Source organism: Felis catus, chromosome A1 (assembly GCF_018350175.1).
Source record: "Felis catus isolate Fca126 chromosome A1, F.catus_Fca126_mat1.0, whole genome shotgun sequence".
Taxonomy (NCBI): domain Eukaryota; kingdom Metazoa; phylum Chordata; class Mammalia; order Carnivora; family Felidae; genus Felis; species Felis catus.
In genome coordinates this window covers 239,085,496-239,107,588 of record NC_058368.1, presented here as the reverse complement: position 1 = coordinate 239,107,588, position 22,093 = coordinate 239,085,496, and the positions used below count along the sequence as shown (strand labels likewise).

General features: G+C 56.5%; 2 protein-coding genes and 2 long non-coding RNA genes across 13 annotated transcripts in view; 2 read left to right on the top strand and 2 right to left on the bottom strand.

Moving 5' to 3' along the window:
- AHRR (aryl-hydrocarbon receptor repressor) overlaps nucleotides 1-17,365 on the top strand; it is a 96,972-nt gene extending 79,607 nt beyond the window's left edge. For all 6 annotated transcript variants that reach the window (XM_045039550.1, XM_045039555.1, XM_045039553.1 and 3 more), the window contains 6 exons: nucleotides 2,793-2,922; nucleotides 4,453-4,568; nucleotides 8,503-8,702; nucleotides 12,247-12,308; nucleotides 12,486-12,624; nucleotides 13,492-17,365. In XM_045039550.1, coding sequence (XP_044895485.1) covers nucleotides 2,793-2,922; nucleotides 4,453-4,568; nucleotides 8,503-8,702; nucleotides 12,247-12,308; nucleotides 12,486-12,624; nucleotides 13,492-14,545 — 1,701 coding nt within the window. In that variant the 3' untranslated portion in view covers nucleotides 14,546-17,365. The remainder of the gene's footprint in view (nucleotides 1-2,792; nucleotides 2,923-4,452; nucleotides 4,569-8,502; nucleotides 8,703-12,246; nucleotides 12,309-12,485; nucleotides 12,625-13,491) is intronic.
- LOC109492505 lies at nucleotides 11,950-14,730 on the bottom strand. The gene is made up of 2 exons (XR_002146398.2): nucleotides 14,592-14,730; nucleotides 11,950-11,987 (listed from the first exon to the last, which is right to left on the bottom strand). It is a non-coding gene; the product is annotated as an uncharacterized LOC109492505 (long non-coding RNA).
- On the bottom strand, nucleotides 17,349-21,574 carry LOC109492498. The gene is made up of 3 exons (XR_002146392.2): nucleotides 21,493-21,574; nucleotides 19,819-19,877; nucleotides 17,349-18,750 (listed from the first exon to the last, which is right to left on the bottom strand). It is a non-coding gene; the product is annotated as an uncharacterized LOC109492498 (long non-coding RNA).
- The window catches only part of EXOC3 (exocyst complex component 3), a 22,347-nt gene continuing 21,759 nt past the window's right edge, over nucleotides 21,506-22,093 (top strand). For 2 of the 5 annotated variants that reach the window (XM_045039567.1, XM_006928127.4), the window contains exon 1: nucleotides 21,507-21,628. The gene's annotated coding sequence lies outside the window, so the exon portion shown is untranslated. Of the gene's footprint in view, nucleotides 21,629-21,775; nucleotides 21,991-22,093 lie in introns of those variants that run through there. The other 3 variants (XM_045039571.1, XM_045039563.1, XM_019813260.3) reach the window with 3 other exon arrangements.

Here is a 22,093-nt window from a genome sequence, read left to right as displayed (position 1 = left end):
GGGCCAGGGGGCAGGAGTAGTGATTACTGGGACTTACACACCGGACACGAGACTTCGGGTAGGACCCAGTTGCTAGATGAACAGACCCCAAGACAGAACTGGAAGCTCACAGCAGGCACGTGTGCACCTGTGTGGGATTTACAATGAAGGGGGCGCTGTCCCGTGGTGGGGAGATAGCCATCTTACCAACAAACAGAGCTGGGTAAACTGGATTTACACGGGAAAGAAATGAATCCTGGGGGCGTTTGGGGGGTCCAGCCAGTTAAGCATTTGACTCTTGATTTTGGCTCAGGTCATGATCTCACGGTTCATGAATTTGAGCCCCACATTGGGCTCTGTGCTGTCAGCATGGAGACTGGTTGGGGTTCTCTCTCTCTCTCTCTCTCTCTCTCTCTCTCTCTCTCTCTCATAAATGCATTTTAAAAAACTTAAAGAGAGCTTGATCCTAGCTCTTACCTCATAGCATGCACAATAAATAAATGGCAGAAGTTTCTAGAAGCTTCAGGACCCAGTTAGGAGATGGGTGAGGATGATGAGGGCAAGACCCCACCCATGAGGAGACAGACAGATGAACTGGCCGTGTGAGGTCCACTAAGAGAGCAGAAAGGCAGGCCAGGGAGTAGTGGCTCTGGCATCACAGCCCTCACAGTAGAGGACCCATGTCCAGAGCAGATGAGGAACCCACAAATCAGCAAGACAGCTCAATGGAAATTTGACAGAAGGACACAAACAGGCGACACGCACATTCCCACATGACACGCGTACATGTGTTCACACGCACACCTCAAGACCAAAAACGTGAGAAGATACACAATTTCATCGGCTCACGACGCACGGGTGAAGACCACGGTGCGGAACCGTGGCAGCCGCCACAGAGGCTCGGATGAAGAGGGCTGGGGACGCCTCGCGTCGGCCGCAATGTCAAGCGACTGCGCTGGCACGCACCGCCACAGTGGCGTGTGGATCTGCGCCCTCACTCTGGAAGGGCGCTTGGTGCCATCCGCTAATGCTGGCCCTCTGCCACCCCTGACCCAGGAACCCCACCCCTGGGCGTGACTCGCTCAGACACAGCAGCGGCGTGTGGAATCAGGTGGAGACACTCACCCCACGGACGCGAGAAACTGGCGCCACACACGCGGCGTGGGAGAACGTTACAACTGTGATGTGCAACCACAGAGGACGGACACTAAGAACAGCATTCCGTTTACGAACATAACCGGCCTACGGTGTGGGCAGTCTGTGCCATGACCGCCCCGGGGGGTGGAGGGAAGGGGCTCTGGGAAGCTGTTGTGTCCTGTTTCCTGATCTGGGAACTCACGCATCCAACTGTATGCATATGATGTGGGCACTTTTCAGCCAAGTGTTATGCTGAATCACACTTTATTAGGAAGGCATCCTATGAGAAGGGCACGCGCGATCACAGGGCCACCAGATGAGGTGGGAGCTGGCAGGTGAGTGGAAGCCATCAGGTCTTGAGCTGGAGGGAAAGCCTGGTGCCCTCGCCTCCACCAGGAGTTGGTCTCTGCCTGTTGGCCTGACGTTCACACCCAGAGCCTCTGACGTGGCCAACCATAACCAGGGACAACAAGCATTCTGGCCTGTGAGCACTTGTTTGTCTGAAGACATCTCTTTGGACGAAGGAGTGCACAGGTAATTGTAGTGTGGCCTTCGAGTTACGGTCGTGTTCCTTTTCTGCTTTCCTGAGGTTGTTTGACCTGTAGAGATCCAGTGAGCCTTAGCCATGCAGCTATGGGCAAGAGTAGGGCCCCTTGAACAGACAGCGGGTCTCATCCATCTGGGTGAGTATACTGGTTACTTTCTGAAAAAGCAGCCTCGTTTCTGGACTTGATTCTTCAGGGACTTTCCCTCCGTCTAGTTTTCGTAATGATCCTGTTGAGAAATGATGCAAACTTAGAAATGGCTCTTTCCAAAGAGGCCAAGGGCACCTGCCAGGTTATTCAGGTGTTGTTGGGCCAGGCTCTCCGTGCGGATAATGAGTGAGGGAAGGTTAAGGGAAGGTCGCGGGGAGATGTGCATGGCCTTCGTCATTTATCAACACACTCTGAATACGTCTGCTAACGGTCAAAATAGTCACGTTCCTGGGAAGCCAGTCTTCGTAGCCCACAGTTGTGGCCGCTGTGCCCTGAAATGCAGCTTCCAAGTGTGGACCCGGTGCCTTCGAGGGCTAGCCTCTGTGTTCAGGGCTCAGGTAGGTGGGAGGACAGAGGAGCAGAAAGGGGGCTAGGGACCTGCAGGTCCTCGTGGTACCATGGATGGGAGCAGCGGCCAGGCACAGAGGAGCCAGGATGAAGGAAGTCCCTGGCCAGGAGGCCCAGCCGGGCTCTCATGTGCTCTGATGGCTCCCAGTTCACCTGGCAGCTCCTGTCTCACCTTATGGCTCTGGTCTCACCTGGCGGTTCCCACCTCACTTCTTAAGGACACTTTCCTAATAAATTTTTGTGATATGACACAAAGTGTCCCCATGATAGACACACAGCTTGATGAGTTCTCCAGTCCTGGAGAAGAGTGGTTACCCTGGGCCCAGGTGTTTGATCTCTGAGCCTCCTGCTCTGCCCTCAAGGGCACTGCCTGGTGGATGAGTGGGGGGCTGCGGGCGGGTGGGGGGCCTGGCATTCCAGGCTGGACACCTATGTCCTCCCAGGGAGGAAGTGTCCTCCAGCCAGAGGCCTGCCTTTCCTGTGAGACTTCTCTTCACAGCTGTGGCTGAGACAGCTCTTCAATGACTAATCACTGGAATAAAGCAGGTTGGAACAGTTGTTGCAATATTGCAGACGGACGTGATGCACCAGAACATCTATGACTATATCCACGTGGACGACCGCCAGGACTTCTGCCGGCAGCTGCACTGGGCCATGGACCCTCCCCAGGAGGTGTTTGGGCAGCCCCTGCACTCAGACACAGGTGGGTCCTCGGGTCCCCAGTGAGCCTGAGACTTGGGGCCGTTCCTGGAAAGGCATGGGCGCCTCCGGAGAACTGACCACCATCCGTTCTCGTCCTGCTTCGCCTTCCTTGGGAGACCCCCCCCACTCCGAATCCTCCTCCCCTCTCCAGCCCCCCCTCCTGCACCCTCCTCCCCTCTCCAGCTCCCCCTCCCGCACCCTCCTCCCCTCTCCAGGCCACCCGGCACCCTCCTCCTCTCTCCGCACCCCCCTCCCACACCCTCCTCCCCTCTCCAGGGCTCCCCCTCCGGCACCCTCCTCCCCTCTCCAGCCCCCCCTCCGGCACCCTCCTCTCCCCTCCAGGCCCCCTCCCGCACCCTCCTCTCCCCTCCAGGCCACCCCGCACCTTCCTCCCCTCTCCAGTCCCCCTTCCTGCACCCTCCTCCCCTCTCCAGCCCCCCCTCCTGCACTCTCCTCCCCTCTGCAGGCCCCCCCCTGCATCATCATCCCCTGACCAGCCCCCCATCCTGAACCCTCCTCCCCTCTCCAGCCCCCCCCCCACCGCACCCTCCTCCCCTCTCCAGGGCCACCCCTCCCGCATCCTCCACACCTGAGGAAATGAGGCAGTGCTTGTCTGTCACCTGGCAAGCTCCCCTCTGGAAATCCTAGGCCCAAGTCAGATTTACCTGTAAAAAATCCTGTTCAGAGACACTGCCCCTTGTGGGCAAGTGTTTCCTCCTGACCGTGGCCCCTGACCCATCACGACCGGGCCAGCTCCCCTAGAGGTCGTGGAGCAGACAGGAGGCCAGGGGAAGGGGTGGCGTCCACGGGGGTCGCCGCTCTTCCACACACTCCCCCAGAAGTTGTAAACGACTCAAGAAAAGCTTCCACCACAACCTCAGACAACAGCAAGATTTACCCCACAAAGTTGAGTGAAAACAAAAAACCCCAGGTGCCAACACAGTATCATTTTATAAAGCTCAAAACACACGACAGCTGACCCACGACAGCTGACCCCCAGTCACCCCTGCAGTCGTACTGAAGGGATGTTTCCAGGGACAAAGGACAAGGAAGACCAGCTCGGTCAGAGTGGCTGTGTCTGTGAGGACGAGGGTGGGGAGACAGCGGGATGCCAGTGGTGCTCAGGGGAGCACCCGTGCACCTGTGTGTGCTTGCAAGGGGGTGGGGGGTGGGGCGGTGTGTGTAGAGGTGGGCATTTGTGTGCACGGGGTGGGCGTGTGGGGATGCGTGGCGGGCAGGTGTGTGTGTGAGTGTATGTGTGGCGAGATGTGTGAGCCAGGGTGTGGGTGTAGGAGGCAGGCTGTGGGTGTGTAAAGTGAGCTGTGAGTGTGAAGCAGGGTGTGTGCGCGCGCACACGGCAAGGTGGGCAGGCGTGTGTGTGTGTGCGTGTGTGTGTGCGCGTGCAGGGGGGAGCGCGTGTGCACACCGCGGTGCTGTCAGTCTGTGTTTACGGTCTCTCGGTCTCTCTCCTCCTCCCCCCACCCCCGCGCCCTCCCCCCCACCCCTCACCCCCGCACCGGTGCCCGCGCAGAGGACGCGGTGCTGGGGCGGCTGCTCCGGGCGCAGGAGGCGGACTTCTCGGCCTTCCTGACGCGCTGCTTCGTGTGCCGCGTGCGCTGCCTGCTGGACAGCACCTCGGGCTTCCTGGTGAGTCGCGCCCCCTGGCGCCCCGAGGCGCACGTGCGGGGTGGAGGAAGCGGAGGGGGCGGGCGGGCACGCGGCTCCGGGGATGGGGGCGGCGGGGGGTGCATGCCGACCCTGGGGGAGGGGGGTGGCGAGCGGCGCACGAGGACCGGGGCGGGACCGGCGGCCGGGAGGAAGCCTCCAGACTCTGATCTGGGCTTTACTGGCTTGGTCGCGCCTTCCCTGAAACCCCCTTAGCAGCGTGTCGTCAGCACACCCCGCAACCTGGTGCGAGCCCCCACTTCGGCCCCGGCTTGCCGTTTTCACCTCTTCTCTTTCAAGTAGAGGCTTGGGGTGTCCGTTTCCGTTGCTCTTCGGGCTCCTCGGCCAAGGGCTGAGAGGCTCGCCCACCCAGACCTCTGCCCACCCCCGCACCCCCGCAGCTGTGCTCCACAGAGCGTCTCCCCCGCCCCCGCTGCTGCACCTCCCAGCCGGCTCTAGGCAGCCTCCTGGGGTTCGCGCTCCCAGCAGTCCCAGCGTCCCCACCCTCCGCAGCAGCTCAACACCATGACCTCTGACCCCAGGACCCCCTCCCCCTCCAGCTCCCCCCACTCCCGTGTCCTTCGGCCATCAGCGCCCTGGGCAGGGCCCTCGGATGTGTGCGGAGCTGCCCCCACCCGCATGACAGCGTGCCCTCCTCCCCAGCCTCCACCCTTGGACTGTGGGCCCCTCGGGGTTCTATCTTCCCACCTGGGCCGTGGTCCCCAGGAGAGATGCGCCTCCAGTGCTCCGCAGGGCTGGGCTGGGGGTTTCCAGAGGGGCTCAGCCTGTATTGGAGGCAAGGCGAGCAGAGGACAGTGGGCGTTCCTCCGGATTGGGTTCCAAATGGCTCTGAAAAGGGGGAGCCCTGGAGAGGCACCCACAGACCAGCGGGAGCCCACACCGGTCGTCAGCAGTCAACAGCAGCTCTTGGGTGTCCTGCCTGCTGGCTTGTCCCACCTCGTGTGGGCTCCTCTCCATTGTGTTCACACCGGCCGTGTGCACCACCGTGCAGACCGCGAGCCCCCGAGGTTCCTCGCTGCTTTCTGAGGGGCCCCCCGGAGATGCACGCCCTAGCGGTTCCACATCTGAGTGGTCTGTGGGTGCCGGGCTGAGGAGCAGACTCCTGAGATCAGAGACCCACTGACTGCATAGCCCCACCACAGGCTAGGCTCAGCGGGGGAGACAGTATTTTCCATTAACCCTCTCCTCTTGGCTGGTCTTTATGCATTAACAATTTTTTTTAAAATAAAAACATTGCTCGTACATGACACAGGTTTAATCATTTCAGAAGAGCAGAAGAAATAAAAATGTCCCTCCCTTGCACACCCAGGCCCCTTCCCAGATGTCAGCACCCCAGTAATGTCCTTCCTGAAGCTCTTCTTGCCCAGCCTCCCCAACTTTCTGCTCCGCCCTGACCAGCGAGAGTGAGTTGAACTTGGGGTGGTCTTGGGGACTCTCCCCAAGACTCAGGACCCCCTCTGCCTTCACATGTGCTTCTCCGGGAGCCTCACCTGGCTGACCCCTCTCCAGGTTGGAGGCCTCACCCAAGATGCTGCCCTCCCAGGGTCCCACATCACCCATTCTGGGAACCCACCCTGCCAGGTGGTTGTGCATTTACCCACCCAGAGGGATGACAGCTGAGGGAATCACTCCATCCAGGCTGCCTCCCAGTGGCCATGTGTCATTTGTGGCAATATTTTGGCCTCAGTCATCCGCTACTGCGATGGAGGCTTCACGCTCCCTGGGCTTATTTCCCTGATCCACGGGGATAGTGAAGAAGGTTGCTGGTGGGTGACAGTGGGAATGTTTCTGGAACCAGCTCTGAGGACCCAGGACAGGCCCAGCCCTACGGCAGATGCATCCCACACGACTGCACATTTCTGCAGGCCTTTTCACCCCACCGGGACCTTCACAAGAGAAGCAGCTTTTTATTTGCAACATGGTCCCAAGTCTGCTGCTACCAGGCGTACACATAATGGCTTATCTTTTATTCAGGTGATTGGTTGAGCATGAAGTCTTTTATTTTGATAATATTTTGTCCTATCTATTGGCTGATAAGGAATGTTCACTTTTTAAAATTGGGTAACCAATTCCTAGTAAATTGGAAATTCTTATTTCCAGATGACATAACACTGGAGGTATTTTACTAGACAATCATGCATAAATTAAAATATAGATTAAAAAAGAGGGCGCCTGGGTGGCTCAGTCAGTTAAGCCTTTGACTTCGGCTTAGGTCATGATCTCGTGGTTTATGGGTTAAAGCCCTGCATCAGGCTCTGTGCTGACAGCTCAGAGCCTGTAGCCTGCTTCAGATTCTGTGTCTCCCTCTCTCTCTGCCCCTCCTCCTTCACGGTCTGTCTCTCTCTCCTTCAAAAATAATAAACATCAAAAAAATTTTTTTAATAAAATAAAATATAGGTTAAAATGAAACTGTAAAACGATGCACTGAATAGAGGAAACAACCCAAAGACACTTATCTGAAAAAAGTTCCATTATATTAATTTGTGAAACTCATTTCTGCACACACTGGAAACACCTCAGGCATTTACAAGGAATGCACTGAGAACAGGGGAGCGGGCATGACTTAGGGCTCTTCCCGGCACTCCCTTGTGACTCTCTGGAAGCCACTCTGTTTCCACTGGCTAAGGCTGCCCGTGAGAACCCAGTGTTACAACATCAGAAATTTGGAGGTCTAGTTGATATTTAGCTGGTAGCTTGAAATCAGCCGTGATGGGAATATTTCCACCAAAGAAATTGGCAAACATAACAAATCAGGGCTTTTTTTTTTCCCTCTGGTGAGCTGGATGTTGAACACAACTGCCTTGAATCCTCCACACCAAGCACATGACTAGCAAGCAGTGGGTGCTTTGCAAATGTTTGTTCATGTAGTGAATCCATAGATGGATGGAAGATGGGAAGAAGGGGGGATGGATGGTGAAAATGGATTGATGGAGGGATAGAGGGGTAGATGGATGGATGGTGGATGGATGGTAGATGGATGGACGGATGGATGGATGAGGGGGTGGATGAGGGGAGGGATGAGGAGAGGGTGGAAGGACAGGGGAGAAAAGGACACATCGTGGGGTTGTTTTAATGTTTATTTACTTTGAAAGAGAGAGAGAATGATCAGGGGAGGGACAGAGGTAGAAGGAAAGAGAGAGAATCCCAAACAGGCTCCACACTCTACACAGAGCCTGACCCAGGGCTCGATCTCACAAACTGCGATCATGACCTGAGCCTAAATCAACAGTTGGACACTCAACCAATGGACTGAGCCACCCACGTGCCCTGTGGGGTCATTCCATCAGGAATGCCCTGAAGTCACTTAGTAATTTAAATTAGCTTTTCCACTGTAGAAGGATCTTTTATTTTCTTTTATCACAAACTCCTAAATTACTTGTTGGCTCTTTAACTCATGTCATATACTCTGGATAAAATGAACTTGTCCCCAAGCTTTATCATCATGAGTGAAGGAATGACAATTCTGAAATGGAGAGTCAAATCTGGAACAGCCCTCAGAGACTACCTCCTCCAGCAAATCCTGCCAGGGGTGGCTGACGGCTCTGCGATGGGCCAGTGGCATCTCACGCTGATGCACATGAGCGCCCAGAGTGTGAGGCTCAGCTCCCACACCCACACCCCCACATACACATAAATGTGCACACGAGAACATGCTTTTCAGTTAAAGGAGATTATGGAGACTCCAGAGAAACTGTGACTTGTCCTGGAGGCCTGGGGATAGTCCACATACCCAGGAGGCCAAGTGCGGAAGAACTGTTGGTTTGTGTCTCCTAAGTGGCTCAGGATAAGATTTTTCTCTGCATTTCTATTCCTGAGAATGTAAGTTCTGCATTCTCTGATGGTGTTGCTAATGTGCTCTGTGACCACACCTCCGTTTCTGTCTTTAACACACCAGACAATGCAGTTTCAAGGAAAACTAAAATTCCTGTTTGGACAGAAGAGGAAGACTCCATCAGGGACGGTCCTGCCCCCTCGGCTGTCACTGTTCTGCATCGTGGTGCCCGTCCTCCTTCCTTCCGTGGCGGAGATGAAAATGAAGAGTGCGTTTCTGAGAGTGAAGCACAGGGTGGACGTCTCAGGCTCAGTGGACACGAAGTGAGTGAAAGTCCCTTAAAACACAGCCACGCTCACTGCTGCTGGCGGTTAAAACAAGAGCCTTGGCACTTAGAATCTTCTATTCTTTCTTCATTTCCAGCGAGCAATAACTTGAGAAGTTTGGTGGTTTTAAAGCTAGTACGTTATGTAGGAAAGAGTGTGCAGAGGAAGTGCTTTCACACTAATATTTGCGAGTGGTGGTACCACATAGCGCCTGCACCACTGTGTCCCTGATCCCCCAGTTACGGCCTCGAAGCAGGTGCCCTGAGCGCTGGTCATCATGGGGTGGGAAGTGGGGGGCCGCAGCCTTCTTTCCTCTGTGCGGTCCCTCCGTCCACGCACAGGGCTTAGTGCAGGGACCGATGCAGGAGGCACCGGTGCCCAGGCAGTGGGGACATGGCTGCCGCTTCTGCCCAGCCGAGTTTTCTCGGCTTTTCAGTGCTAGAAAACACTCCACATCGAGTTTTCTAGGCGATTCACACCTAAACTTTGTGGAACAGACTAGGCCTGTGTTTTGTGGGTCAGTGTCCTGAGAGTGATTCAAAATGTGCATCTGTGAATTGTGTTTTCCACACAGTATGAGTAAGACCAAGGGAGGGGGGTGGGGAGGCAGGGTGTCTGAGATCTGACTGTACCTGCTACAGATGCAATATGTCAGACCTCTGAGTCCCCAACCCACTTCTTTATCCCTCAGTGGCTGTCCCTAGAGTGGGGCTCAGCCAAGCCAGCAGCTCCCCGCTGCAGGGCTGCATCGACTAAGACCCACCAGGGCTTAGACCCAATCGCTTGGAGGAGGGCTGGGCTCTCAGGTTGAGTTACATCAAAGTAGTATAGCTTTCCAGCTGCAAAGACCCCTCTGCCAGGGCCACAGGGCACTCACCCCAGGAGGGAGGCTTGCTCAGCACCCTCCTCGCCAGCATGCTGTCACTGTGTGTTTTGCATCCTGCCTGTGACGCTGTGCGTACTGGCCAGACCTCATCTCCTCCTCCAGGAAGCCCCTGTCCCCCCTCCTGTCTCCCACCAACAGGGAGAGCCTCAGCCTCAGATCCTGCCCCTTAACCCCGTTGGGCCCTTTTAGGAGGTAGGTGCACAGCCTACGTCTTCTCCCCTCCCTTGCCCAAGAGTGTCTGGCTTCCTAGGTCCTGGTGCCTCCCCAGGGAAGGTATCGGTCCCTTAAACCACTGCCTGATGGGGATGGGCCTGAGTGCAGAAGGGGGCTGGTCCAAACCCCTCAGCTCTCAGGTCTGTGATGGCCGATGAGGTTTAGTTCTGTGACACGTTTGCTTGCCTCCCTCCGTGGGTCACTTTGGGTGCGGTGTGTGTGCCTCTGTCCTGGAAGCCACATCACCAGTGGGAACACTGCCTCCACCAGGATCCCCTTCTTAGCCCTGAGTACTGTGGTCCTACTTACACGTCTCCTGACGTCCGGATGAAGAGTCTTTGGCCAAGCGTCTCCCCCACAACCGGGTCCCCTCCAGAAGAGTCCCAGGGCTCTGTGGCCCATCTAGGGGATTCCTGCTTGCCTGCCCACGCAGCGCCAGGATGGCAGGTGGTGCCCAGGGGTCTTCTCTTTGTGACTCTCCCTCTTGTGGGTGTGAGGGTCCGTCCCTCTTCAGTGTCCACAAATAACCTTTGACTAATTCCAGTTGACCTTTAGATGGTGAGAAAATCTGACAGCAGCTGCAGTGGAAGGAGGGCCCCCATTCCGGGCAGGGGGGCTCAGAAGGCTCTCCCTTCTGCCCGTGTGGCATGGTCTGCCTTGGTCTGCAGGTCACGAGCCCCCACCTCCCTGCTGCTGGTCTCAGGTGCAGGGCCGGGGGGTGGCTCCCAGGAACAGAGCCACCCTGAGCAGTGGCCGTGCCAGCATGCTGAGACGGAAATTACTGGAACGTTTAAAAATAAACATATATGCCCTCTGAAAGATGCACCGTGTCCTAAACATGCCCTACCCGAGGGAGAAGACTAAAAGCAGGCGAGGGAGGAAGCAAGCTGACTCTCCAAGGTGCCAGACCCCAGAGGGTGCCGCCTGAGACGACCTGGGCCCGCAAGCAGAGGCCACCAGTCTCCACACCTGCTTTCTCCCTGTCCCTCCCCTCCCCTGCCAGCCCCTCACTCTGAAATACTCCCACCTTCATTTACCGTCCCAGAGCTTTCTGTTTTTAACCTTTTTTTTTTGTTTTTCTGTGGGTTTTTTTGGCTTGTCATAATTGAAACCCACACTGAGCTTCCTCTTTCCCATTTTTCCAGCCCTGAAACCAAGTAGAGGGAAATCTTACCCTCCCTTGGCTTTTCGCTCCTGGGGGCATGCAAGGAGGACTCCTACTGCCCCCTGGCGCCTGCGCCGGAAAGTGCAGGCTGATTACGCCGGGGGGGGGGGGGGGGGGGGGGGGGGGGGGGGGGCTGTGGCTCACAAGTCACCCAGCGCTCCCGCAGCTGGCATCAATTCACGAACTCACTAAAGTATTTGTCCTCCAAAGTCCTATTCAAGGGATTTAGCACTCGTTTGTGAACATGCAGTGTGCCAAAGAATTTGTCACCAGATGCTCTTGTTTGCAGATGAGGATGACAGTGTAGTCCCCGTCTCTGCTCCCCTGCCTCTGGTTCCTCATCTCTGCTCCCGGTCTCTGCTCCCCTGTCTCTGCTCCTCTGTCCCTGGTTCCCCGCCCCCCATCTCTGCTCCCCTGTCTCTGCTCCCCAGTCTCTGCCCCCCTGTCTTTGTTTCCTCTGTCTCTGCTCCCTCATCTCTGTTCCCCCATCTCTGCTCCCCTGTCTCTCGTTCCCCAGTCTCTGCTCCCCAGTCTCTGCTCCCTGTCTCTGTTTCCCCTGTCTCTGCTCCCTCATCTCTGCTCCCCCATCTCTGCTCCCCCCTCTGTGCTCCCCCATTTCTGGTTCCCTCATCTCTGCTCCCCCCCTCTGCTGCCCTGTCTCTGGTCCTTAGAGCTATGGCCAGAGGATGGAGAGGGACCAGCATATAGGATAGAGATCTGTGGTTCTGAGGCCCATTGGCCTGGACTTGAGTCCAAGGCTGACATCTGCTAGAGAGGTGGCCTCAAGGAAGTCACTTTACACTTCCGAGGCTTGTTTTGTTCTTTTGAAAATAATGAAATAGTGTCTATGAGGCTGAGTTTGCTTAGAATCTAAGACGAGGAGCTCTGTGATTTGTGTGAGTGAGTGGGTGCTCACTGCCCTAGGAAAGACGGTTCCATAGTCACTGAGCGTGCGTGGTGAGTTAATGGAACACAATGAGTGGAAATCACAAAAATTGACTGTATTTTCATTCTGGTCCTGCGGAGAAAAACAAAAGCGCATTTTAGGTGTAAGTCTATTTTCTGAAGCAACTTCTTTAGCCCTTTATTGGCTTGATGAGTGATGTGAATTGGAATCTGTAGCCACGGAGAGACTTCACAGTCTAGAAAGAGCCGGAAAGTGTGAGTTATGACTGCGCCCCCTCCCAGGCGTGACAGCAGCACCGGGCACGGTGTTAGTTCCTTCCGGCAGCAAAAACGCTGTCTCCACGTATGTTGCTATTATCTGTTCTTCGCAGAGCAAAAGCCGCCTCGAGTCTGTGTGACCCAGCATCGCATGGAAAACCCCACTGCCTGGCAGGTACTCTCAGAACGCACCGTGTCACTGTTTTAAACGGGTGAAATGTGTCTGTGCCCCTCGGGGGTTCTCGCTGCCTCCTGATGCTGGGGTGCATTCCCGGGAGACGCCCCGGAGGGTGTGGGTGTCTGTGCTGAGCCACTCGTGGTGACTGCCGCTCCCCCGTCTAAACCCTGACAGGGAGGGGCATTGGAGAAAACATTTCAGCGCTCAAGGCACAAGCGGATGCAGGCTGCTGGGCCCGGGTTCCAGCCAGAGCCCCATGTCCCTGCCTCAGGAGCAGCCCGGACCTCGTTTCTGGCCCCGAGGGGGCCGCCGGGTAAGTGGTGCTGTGGCCCAGCTGTGCGGGAAGGGAGCAAAGAGCCGCCTCTGCTGGTCTGGTGGCTTTGTTCATGACAGGCGAGCCTCGCCGTGAGGGAGTGCGGCGCACAGGGGCACACCTGGGGGCTGTCCTCACATGTCTGAGGTGTGGCAGGGGACAGCAGGTGCTTCAGCCGGGGCTGTCACGACCTGTGCACTCACCCTCAACCTGAAGCCGGGACCGTGGGTGACCACCCTGTCCTCTGCCCTCACCTTCACTCAGAAACCCTCTTCACTCCCTCCTCCCATGGGCCCCCGCCCCAGCCCCCACCCCACCAGGGGGTCTCCTCTTGGAGGACTGGCCTGGCTGTGTGGCTGCAGGGCTCCGCCTGCTCCTCTGGGGCACCGTCTCCCCTGTCACAGCAGGTGCCAGCCCTGACACCGCAAGGCGTGGTGAGGTGGAGGCCTGCGTGCCAGCAGCAGGGTCTGGCTCACGGAAGCCGCTGGAGAGAGGGCATCTGTCTGCCTTACAGTTCGACAGGGCCCTCTGCGTCTGGGCTGGGTGTGTCTGACCCTTGACACAAGGTGTACGCCTCATCGAGGTGCCTCCCTAGGGCGGGGTGAGTGGCACACGCCCTCCCTGCTCCTGCCCGGCACCCCAGGTCATCCAAGAGGCCAGGGGAGGCTCATTACGGGAGGATGCCGGTGCCAGGGTCATAGGGCTGCTGGGTGGGCCGAAAGCAGGGGTGTGGCTGGGCCCCAGCACACTGCAGCCCTCGCAGGTTCAGCCAGTATCATGCCAATTCAGTGCCTTCCCTTGGAGACCCCACCCAAGTCGGTGCGATGATCCTCATTCCTGCTCTGATGGGTCCTCTCCTCTCTGCAGGGACAGGGGAGGAGAGGAGCACGGGGGGGTGCCTGGCAGCACTCCCGGAGCCAGGGGGCGGAGGGAAAGACCTGCGTATAGTTGCTGCTTTGAGGCGCCTGGACCCGTGAGGCACCTGAACTGGATGACAGGGAAACATGGTCCAGATGGTGGCACCAACGTGAAGCTGGGACCCAGTAAGAGTGACCCGTTCTCCACACACACCGTGTCCCGTGGCTCCTGCGTGTCCTGCCCCGGTCTTCAGGGCACTGTCCATAGCAGTGGGGTTACTGCTTTCCGGAATTCACCCGGCCGTCACCCAGGAAGCCACTCTCCCAGTGCCTATGCCAGCCGCACGAGCGGAGCCTTGCAGGACGGCTGCAAGGGGCCCCCTCTGCCCAGCTGCCCCTTTCCCCAGGGGAGCCCGGACAATGGGCTCCCTCCGCCCAGAGGACAGCGTCTCGCAGCGGGGGGCTATTCCACCGAGGACGCCAAGTTTCGAGGGGGGCCGGTGCCCACGGGAGCCCCGTGCAACCCCATGCTGTCACTTGATGTGCCCGTCAAGCTGGAGAACGACTCTGGGTCTGAGGACGCGGCAGACGGCTACCTCGTGTCCCCAGGCCAGGTGTGGCTGGGAGCCGGCGGTGTGGCCAAGAGGCAGCTGGTCACTTTCCCTACCAGGATACACCTGAAGACAGAGTCAGACTCCAGACCCCACCTGTATGCTCCGCACCTGGGGCACAGCATGCTGGGGGCTCACCTGAGCGGCAGGGCTCCACTCAGACCCGGCAAGGAGCCGGCGCCCTTACGCCCCGCACACTGTGCCTGCCTGCAGCACGTGCGTGGCCTTCCCGAGCCAGATCCTCCCCGCCACCTCTGTGCACACGGTCACCAGCCCCCTACACTGGGCTGTGACTGCAGAGCTCCCGGCACCACACCCGTTGTCAAGCGCGAGCCCCTGGACTCACCCCCATGGGCAAGCCACAGCCAGGGTGGGGTGCCCGGCATGTTCCCCAGAAGTGCCTTGCCAACACTGATGCCCCCCAAAGCCCCCGAGTGTGCTTTCCTGCCGTAGGGCGGGTGTTTCTAAAAGCTAGCCTCTTCCGCACGCCCAGACTTACCCTCAGCTGCGATGGCAGGTGGGGGGTCGGAGCCGTTCTGCAAAGCTGCACAAGTCCAGGCCTCCTTAGGTGTGGGCAGCGTGTGCAATAGCATATTGCGTACTTTGTAAAATGTCACGCAAGTCCTTCAATGCCAAGTGGTGTTAAGTCCGTTCACAATTTTCCAGAAAGTGGCCAGAGCGAGACATGTCAGCCTGGCAGGGCACACCCCTCTCTCCAGGACGCAGTGGGCACCTGGCCAGTCACGCGGTGTGGTCTCCCGCGATCCCCATGCTCACCTCCCAGCTCCGCCTGCACCGTGGAGGCGGGTCGACGCCTCCACGGAGTGGACTGAAGAGAGCAGCCACACCCTAGGTACAAATTAGGGATATAATCTTTTGAGCCACAGGTGACCATGCCCCCATTCACGGAAGGAATCTGGAAGGTTCCAGGCAAAAGAGCCTGTCTGCACCAGGTCCTGCCCTCATTACTACACGCAGCACGTGCTCCTCGACCTCATGGTGGAGGTTGAGGCCACACCCAGAGTGGAAATTGACAGGATGATATCCTGTTCCTTCTGGAAGTCTCTGGGATTTTTAATGGGCCTCTGAAGATGGTTTATGCTAATCTGTCTCCAGTACATTGTGTAATTTTGAGTTTACAGAGTCTGGGTTTGGAAGCAGAGAGAAGGACGAAACGTAGAGAAAAGAGGTAAAAAAAAAAAAAGTCAAGTTGTCCATGGAGGCTGTGTTGCTGGCTGTATACAGGTTTTCAAATGGGGATTCCAATTACCACCTCAGGAAGAATCATTAGAGATAAGACAGAAATTGTTTTCTAGAACTGTACACCCACACATCCCAACTGTAGGATCCCCAGACACAACGTTGTGAATCAGAAGGTGGAGTCCCAGTCACCCCACGGTCACCACCAGAGATGGGCCCCCTCCGCGCCCCGCCAGTGCCATCAGCGAGGGGTGTGCCATCAGGGTATGAAGGTCTCCACCGAGCCCGCTTGTACCGTGGTGGACGCACACCTGCTCCTCAGGGACAAGGGCATCTGTTCCTAAAGTCACCCCCAAGTCACCCCCATCTGGGAGCCTCAGGAGGTGGCAGGAGCCTCCAGGCAGGGACTTGCTGCTCCGCCATCGGTACATTCTACCCTTCAGTGTGGGGCCTTCTTCTCCATCACCTAGGGCTTTGGGGTATCAATGTTCAGCTGGGCTAATGCTGAAGCCTTGTTAGAACTCGGGGTTTAGCTGGCAGGACCCTTAGACACACCCTGGGGCACCGGTGCGCCTGTTGCCAGCTTTGTGGAGGGTCCCCCATGCGGGATGCTGGGAGCTGAGGGCTTCTTCCTGGGGCTGACACGGGAGGCCACCCACTGGAGCCCAGGGTGTGGAGTGGTCAATGCGTGGCCCTCTGGGACACACAAGGCCAGCCCAGCAGCCTCTCCTCACCCACTGAGGCCTTGCAAAGGGTGACACTGGTGCTGTGCTGTCTTCACTTCTGCTGCCAGAGTCTCCCCTGGCCATTACGATGGTGGCACAACCACCCAGGGACACCTGGGGACCTCTGGCTGGCCCCAGGCCCTCCTCACCCGGTTCTGCTGCAGGGCACAAACGCCTGTGCTCTCTGGGCATCTGGAGACTTACTCCCTGAGACCTGGGGTGGAGTTGCAGAATCTTCTTCCTTCTTTCCTAGTCAAACCCAGAGCCCAGGTCCTGGCCCTCTGTCAGATGTGACTGTGCACCTGTCTGGGGTCCCCATCTGTGAGGTCACTGACCCTCTCACTTCATCAATGGAGAGGCCACACCCCAGGCCCAGGCTGGCTGCCTGGGGCCATGTCCTGCGATGCACTAGGGCTCCCCCATGTCAGAATGCAGTAGACACACATGTAGCAGGTACCTCAGAAAACAGGACTGAAAAGGTGGAATTCAGAGACATCATGGCATGCTTGCACATTGTAGCCAGGCCCCAGCATAACCAAAGAGGAGCGGCAGGTGAGAACCTCAGGCGAGACGCCGCCCTGAAGCAAGTCACGCCTGTCCCCGAGGGCCGTGGCACCCACGCCACCCCCTCCCCACAAGCGGTCAGTTCGCAGGTGGACAGGTCCTGCTTTGTTGACAGAGAGTCTGGCCCCTGGAAGTTAGCTCTGCAGGTCTTGTGTTCTGGAGACGCCCATCCTACACCCGGGGCCTTGAACTCAACGGGCCCCTCCTGAGATGCCCCTCATACACCCGGGGCCCTTGAACGCTCTGGGCCCAGGTCCCCTCCTCTCCTGGGTCAACACCAGCAGAACGACCCTGAGTCAGCACTTTCGTTATTTCACAGCCACACCCTTCCTGAAACATCATGTGGGAAGATGATGGCACGTAGGAGGTGCAGATGTGGTCACTTCCTCTTTAAATGTCATTACCAGTACCAATTACAGGGTTAGGGTTTTCTGTGTCTTGTAGCTTTTGCTTATGTAGCTGAAAACATATGAAAATCAAATGTAACATGAGAATGGATGGACAGGAGGAGATGAACACAAATTGTATATTTTTATAGTTTCTACTGGGGGAGAAAAGTTTTTAATATCTAGACTGACTTGCTGAATTTTTTTAAATGGAAATATTATAATGTAACTTTTTATACTGTTTTCTCAGTGCCTTTAGAAACAGCTTTCAAATATATTCCTGATAGTATGGTTTGTATTCAATATGCAATATTGATATAAAATAAATCACGTTAGTTCATGTTTACCACAAACAGAAATGTCTACTTGATTTTCCAGATGAAGTAACTATTTCCTTCGGTGTGTTGATTCATTTCATTCTAAGACAGTCCTTTACTGCTGGATAAAAGGCAAAAATAAAATGCTGGGGCCCAAAGATGCAGGCAGGAGGCTGAGCGCTTGGCGCCGCGTGCTGTGGCCTCAGCAGAGCTCCCTCCCTCCACCCACCAGCCCCCTCTTACCCATCGTTGAGGGATGGGGGACCCTCCCAGGTGCCTTTCGGGTCCCCCAGACTTGACCTGTCCTGAGGGAGCAGACACCTGGCCCCCGTGAGTGTGTGCATGTGTGTGCGTGTGCAGGTTTGTGATTAGGGTGCTGCAGGCCCGGTGAAGGGCCATAAAGTCACTGCACTCACGTGGAGAAAGGGGCTGGGGAGCTCTGTGCAGCCTCTTTGTTCGGGGCACTGGTCCCGTCCCCATGGCCCAGCAGAGCAGGTCTCGAGTATGAAGTCTGAGGGACATCAGTCCACAAGCCCCCACCAGCCCCCACCAGGCCTCTTGTCGCTGCGACACTTGGCATCACTGGGCACACTGGTTTTGTCCACCTGGGGGCAGAATGGTAGGTAGTTGTTTTTTGTGGGTTTTTTTAAATGTTTGTATTTATTTTTGAGACAGAGAGAGAGCATGAACACGGGAGGAGCAGAGAAAGAGGGAGACCCAGAATCCCAAGCAGGCTCCAGGCTCTGAGCTGTCAGCACAGAGCCCGACGTGGGGCTTGAACTCGTCAACGGTGAGGTCATGATCTGAGCCGAAGTCGGATGCTTAACTGGCTGAGCCACCCAGGCGCCCTGGTTGGTAGTTGTTTTATGTCCACCAGCGGTGCTGTTGAGGTTCTGCTGAGTGGGCCTGTGACAGTGCCGGGGACGCAGCAAGGAAAGAAAGAGGTCGGTGTTGTGCTAGAGCTGACATCCCTGAGTGTGCACAGGGATAGGGTGCTGACACGTGACCACAGAACCAAGTTCTGCAAGGCAGAAGGACACGGGCACTGCACAGACTGGGGCAGTGTAGCCCAGGTGACCAAGGCCACACTGAGAGTCACAAGAACAGCAGCCTGCAGGGCTGGGGCTAGTCTGGGAGCCAGAGGGCAAGGAGTGGGTGGGACAAGGTCACAGAGGCCTGGGTGAGAGGGGACACAGCAGGGCCCATGAGGGAAGCACCCTGGGCTGCAGTCTGAGGCTCATGTGGGCTGCAGGGCAGGAGGGGGCCCCAAGGCCTTCCTAAGGACACAGGGAGGCACCACTGGTCTGGCCTCCAGCCGGGAGTGCTGCTCGGGCCCCTTCCAGTCTCTCCTGCACTCGTGTGCCCATCTGGTTGGTCTCTGCACGTTCTCGTTATGTCAGGATAGCAGCGTCTCCTCAGTTACAGATTTTCTCTGTTTGTGGCTTGTCTTTTCATTTAGAGATTCTCTAAAATAGCATACAAGAGGTTAAAAAAATTTTTTTTAATGTTTATTTATTTTTGAGACAGAGAGACAGAGCATGAATGGGGGAGGGGCAGAGAGAGAGGGAGACACAGAATCGGAAGCAGGCTCCAGGCTCTGAGCCATCAGCCCAGAGCCTGACGTGGGGCTCGAACCCACGAACCGTGAGATCGTGACCCGAGCTGAAGTCGGACGCTCAACCGACTGAGCCACCCAGGTGCCCCAAGAGGTTAAAATTTTAAATGTCTTTTTCTTTATGGCTTATGCATTTAGCATCTTAAGAAATAACTGAGTGCCTCTGACATAAAGCCTACTTAGTCTGATATTATCTTGCCCCATCAACTTTCTATGGCCCTGACTACACGTCAAACCCCTGCACACTGACCATCCCGTTCCTTCCATGTTTGGCTGTTTTACAGTCCATTTACTTGCGCTCTGATAATTGGTATATTTGCATGTGTTTCTACTTCTTGTCTAGTTACACAGGCCCTCTGGTATTTCTGGCCTTTCCTATGTCCCTAGGGGATTGCCTGTGTTTCCTGTGTTCCTTCCCCCGATTTGTCTGGAAGTTACAACTCTGCTTCGGTGGCTATCGTTGACATGTGCTCTTAACGAGGTGTAAGTTAGAGCAAATCAAGGTCCCTGTTCTCCCAGAACAGACAAGGACCAGCCGCTGCACCCCACTCTGCACTCCTGCCAAGGCCGGGGTCTTTCCTACAAGCATCCTTGGGGCTGCTTCTGCCAAAAGGTTTCAGTGAGAGCTTCCAGGATGAGGAGGGGTCACTCCCAAGTGAAATGCAGGCCCGCAGCTATGAGCTCCTGGGTGGGGAGCTTCCCTGACTCAGGGTTCCCAGTACCTGGGAGAAACTGTTCTGGGGCTTTGTTGTTTGTTTGCCCCATCCACTCTTACACAGAGGTTGCACCCTTTGTCCAGACCCCACCTGTCCCACGTGGATGTGAAAGCCCACCCTGGGCATCAGGTCCCTCCCACCCCCACCTGTCCCTGCCCTAGGGCAGTCGCCCATCATGCTTTCCTGAGCTTGCTTGGGCTCACCTGTGCATTTCAAAGGGGCTCGCTATTTTCATCCGACATTTTACAGGAGGCTGTTCGGTCTGCCAAAAAGAGAAGTCAAAAAAATTTTAATCAAGATTTTGGTTTTTTAGTTTTAAGGAGGAAAAAGCTTAAAGCCCTTTAACAACCATCTCATTTCCACCCATCTTGGCTGAGGAAGTTATCAGGGAGCCCTATCTCCAAACACAGATGTCCACAGCACAAAGCTCCAGGTGGTATGTTAAATGTTGCCGAATTTGAAATAAGTCCTAAAAGCTTTGATAAATTTGGCAAATTTTTTATTCATTAGTTTCAAAGTACCTTTGCATTCACAATTTCAAACATAATTTCAACTTTTTGTGTCCATCCATTGTTCAACTTAGTAATATATTTTCATAAATTACTAGGTACAGATGAAACCACAAAGGGGTCAACTCTCGGAGTTAGTATCGTGCCACAGTACTGCCTGCCCCTCCTCAGACGTTCAGCTGATGGCAAGTTGCGGTTTGTACGACCACAGCAATGGGGGGGGGGCTCACACACCTGCATCCCCCTCCCCCACCCTCCTTGTGTCCAGGTGTGTGCACACGCTTGTGCGCCCCATCCCTGCATTGCTGCCCCCACTCTCCTCCCTGCTGGCTCCCATGCCTGCCATGTTCCGGTCTCCTTCCTGTTTGACTGATCTTGGCAGGATTTCAGGAGGTGCCCATCTGTACGGTCTAGTAACTGTAATGTAGCGAAAGGATTTGTTTTCCGTCAGTATAAGGCAAATAGCGCTTCTTACCACAACAGGCAAACCCTGAAATCTGAGTGGCTTAACACATGTTCTCGCTCATTCTGGAAGTTAGTTCTGGCCAGTGGGCCTCTCCTCACACAGTAACTCAGGGACCTGCTTCCTCCTCTTCTTTCCAGCTAGTGCAGCCCCCCCTACCTCCCACCCCTGCACCTCTGCCCAGTGACACTCCTCATCCCCAAGACCCACCCCCCACCCCCCAGCTTGGCCTCCACCCTCTTAGCATTTTGTGACAACCAGTCCTACTGCGGGTTGTTCCCAGGTGGGCTTCTGTTTTGTCTGTACTCATTACAAGGGGTGATCTTGAGATGTGCTGATCCTGAGGGGCTGGGCTCATTTTTGATTCCAAGGTGTAACAACAGCCAAGAAGCTGCGAAGTAACAAGCTGGGTGTTGATCTAGACAGTCAGATGTGACTGATTACCAACCGTTACCCACCTTGTTCATTAATTTACTGAATGTCTGCCCTATGCCAGTCACGGGTCTGGGGAGGAGCTGGGGCACGCGAAGGCCACAAAACCCCTGCCACATTGTAACAGGAAAGACAGATGTGGACAAATAAATACACAGAGCCCCAGTAATGGAAACCAGGGCGGAAAATACTCAAGATGAGGCGGAGCGATGGAGGGGCACAGTGGCTCCCTCACTGAAGGAGGTCACAGAGGGTTACAGAAAGGACACAAGGGGAAAGAGACCATAGTGAAGATGAGTACTGAGAACGGTGCCCAAGGAGAGGCACTGGCAGGTGCACAGAACAGCGGGCCTGGGGCCGCGGAGGGGAGAGGACAGGAAGGGCTGGAATAAGAGGGGCTGAGTGAGGAAGGGACCCTCCTCACTCCACCCCCGTGGGAGCGACCCGGGCCGGGACCCGGTCCTGAAGGCTACCTCGCCCGGTGGGAGGAGACAGCCACCCCTCAGGTCTGACAGCTCAGGCCCCGCCTTTCCGGCGCGCGACCGGAAGCGGAAGTGTCTGTGGGCGGCTTACTTCCGGGCCCAGAGCCGGGCGGCGGCGGTGGAGGCGGTGAGTGGTAGACGGCGGCGGAGGAGCGCGAGCTCCTGGGCGGTGGTCGGCGCGGTGCGAGGACGGAGGGGACGGAGGGGGGAATGGGAGGGGTCGGGCGGGGAAACGGGCAGCACAGCCGGGCTCTCGACTGGCGCGGCCCGGTCGCTCTGTGGCCGGGAAGGCTTGGTTGAGGCCGCGATGTCGCCCCTCACCCCGGTGGGTAGGGGCCTGTCGACTCCGAGAGCGCCGCTCGCTGGGGAGCTTTCGGGGGGCACCGAGACAGCCGCAGGGGGCCGTCCGAGGCCTGCTGTGCGCACCTGCGACCGGCTGGAGGCCCGCTTCTGCGGTTACCGTCCCGCCCCATGCGGAAAACCGTGCAGGTGTGCGGCCGGTGGAAGCGCGGGTTACCTCTGCAGTGAGTGTCGGCCGAGGAGGAAACGCCTGCCTTCGGATGGTGGAATTTAAGGCTGGTTGCCTTTGGCA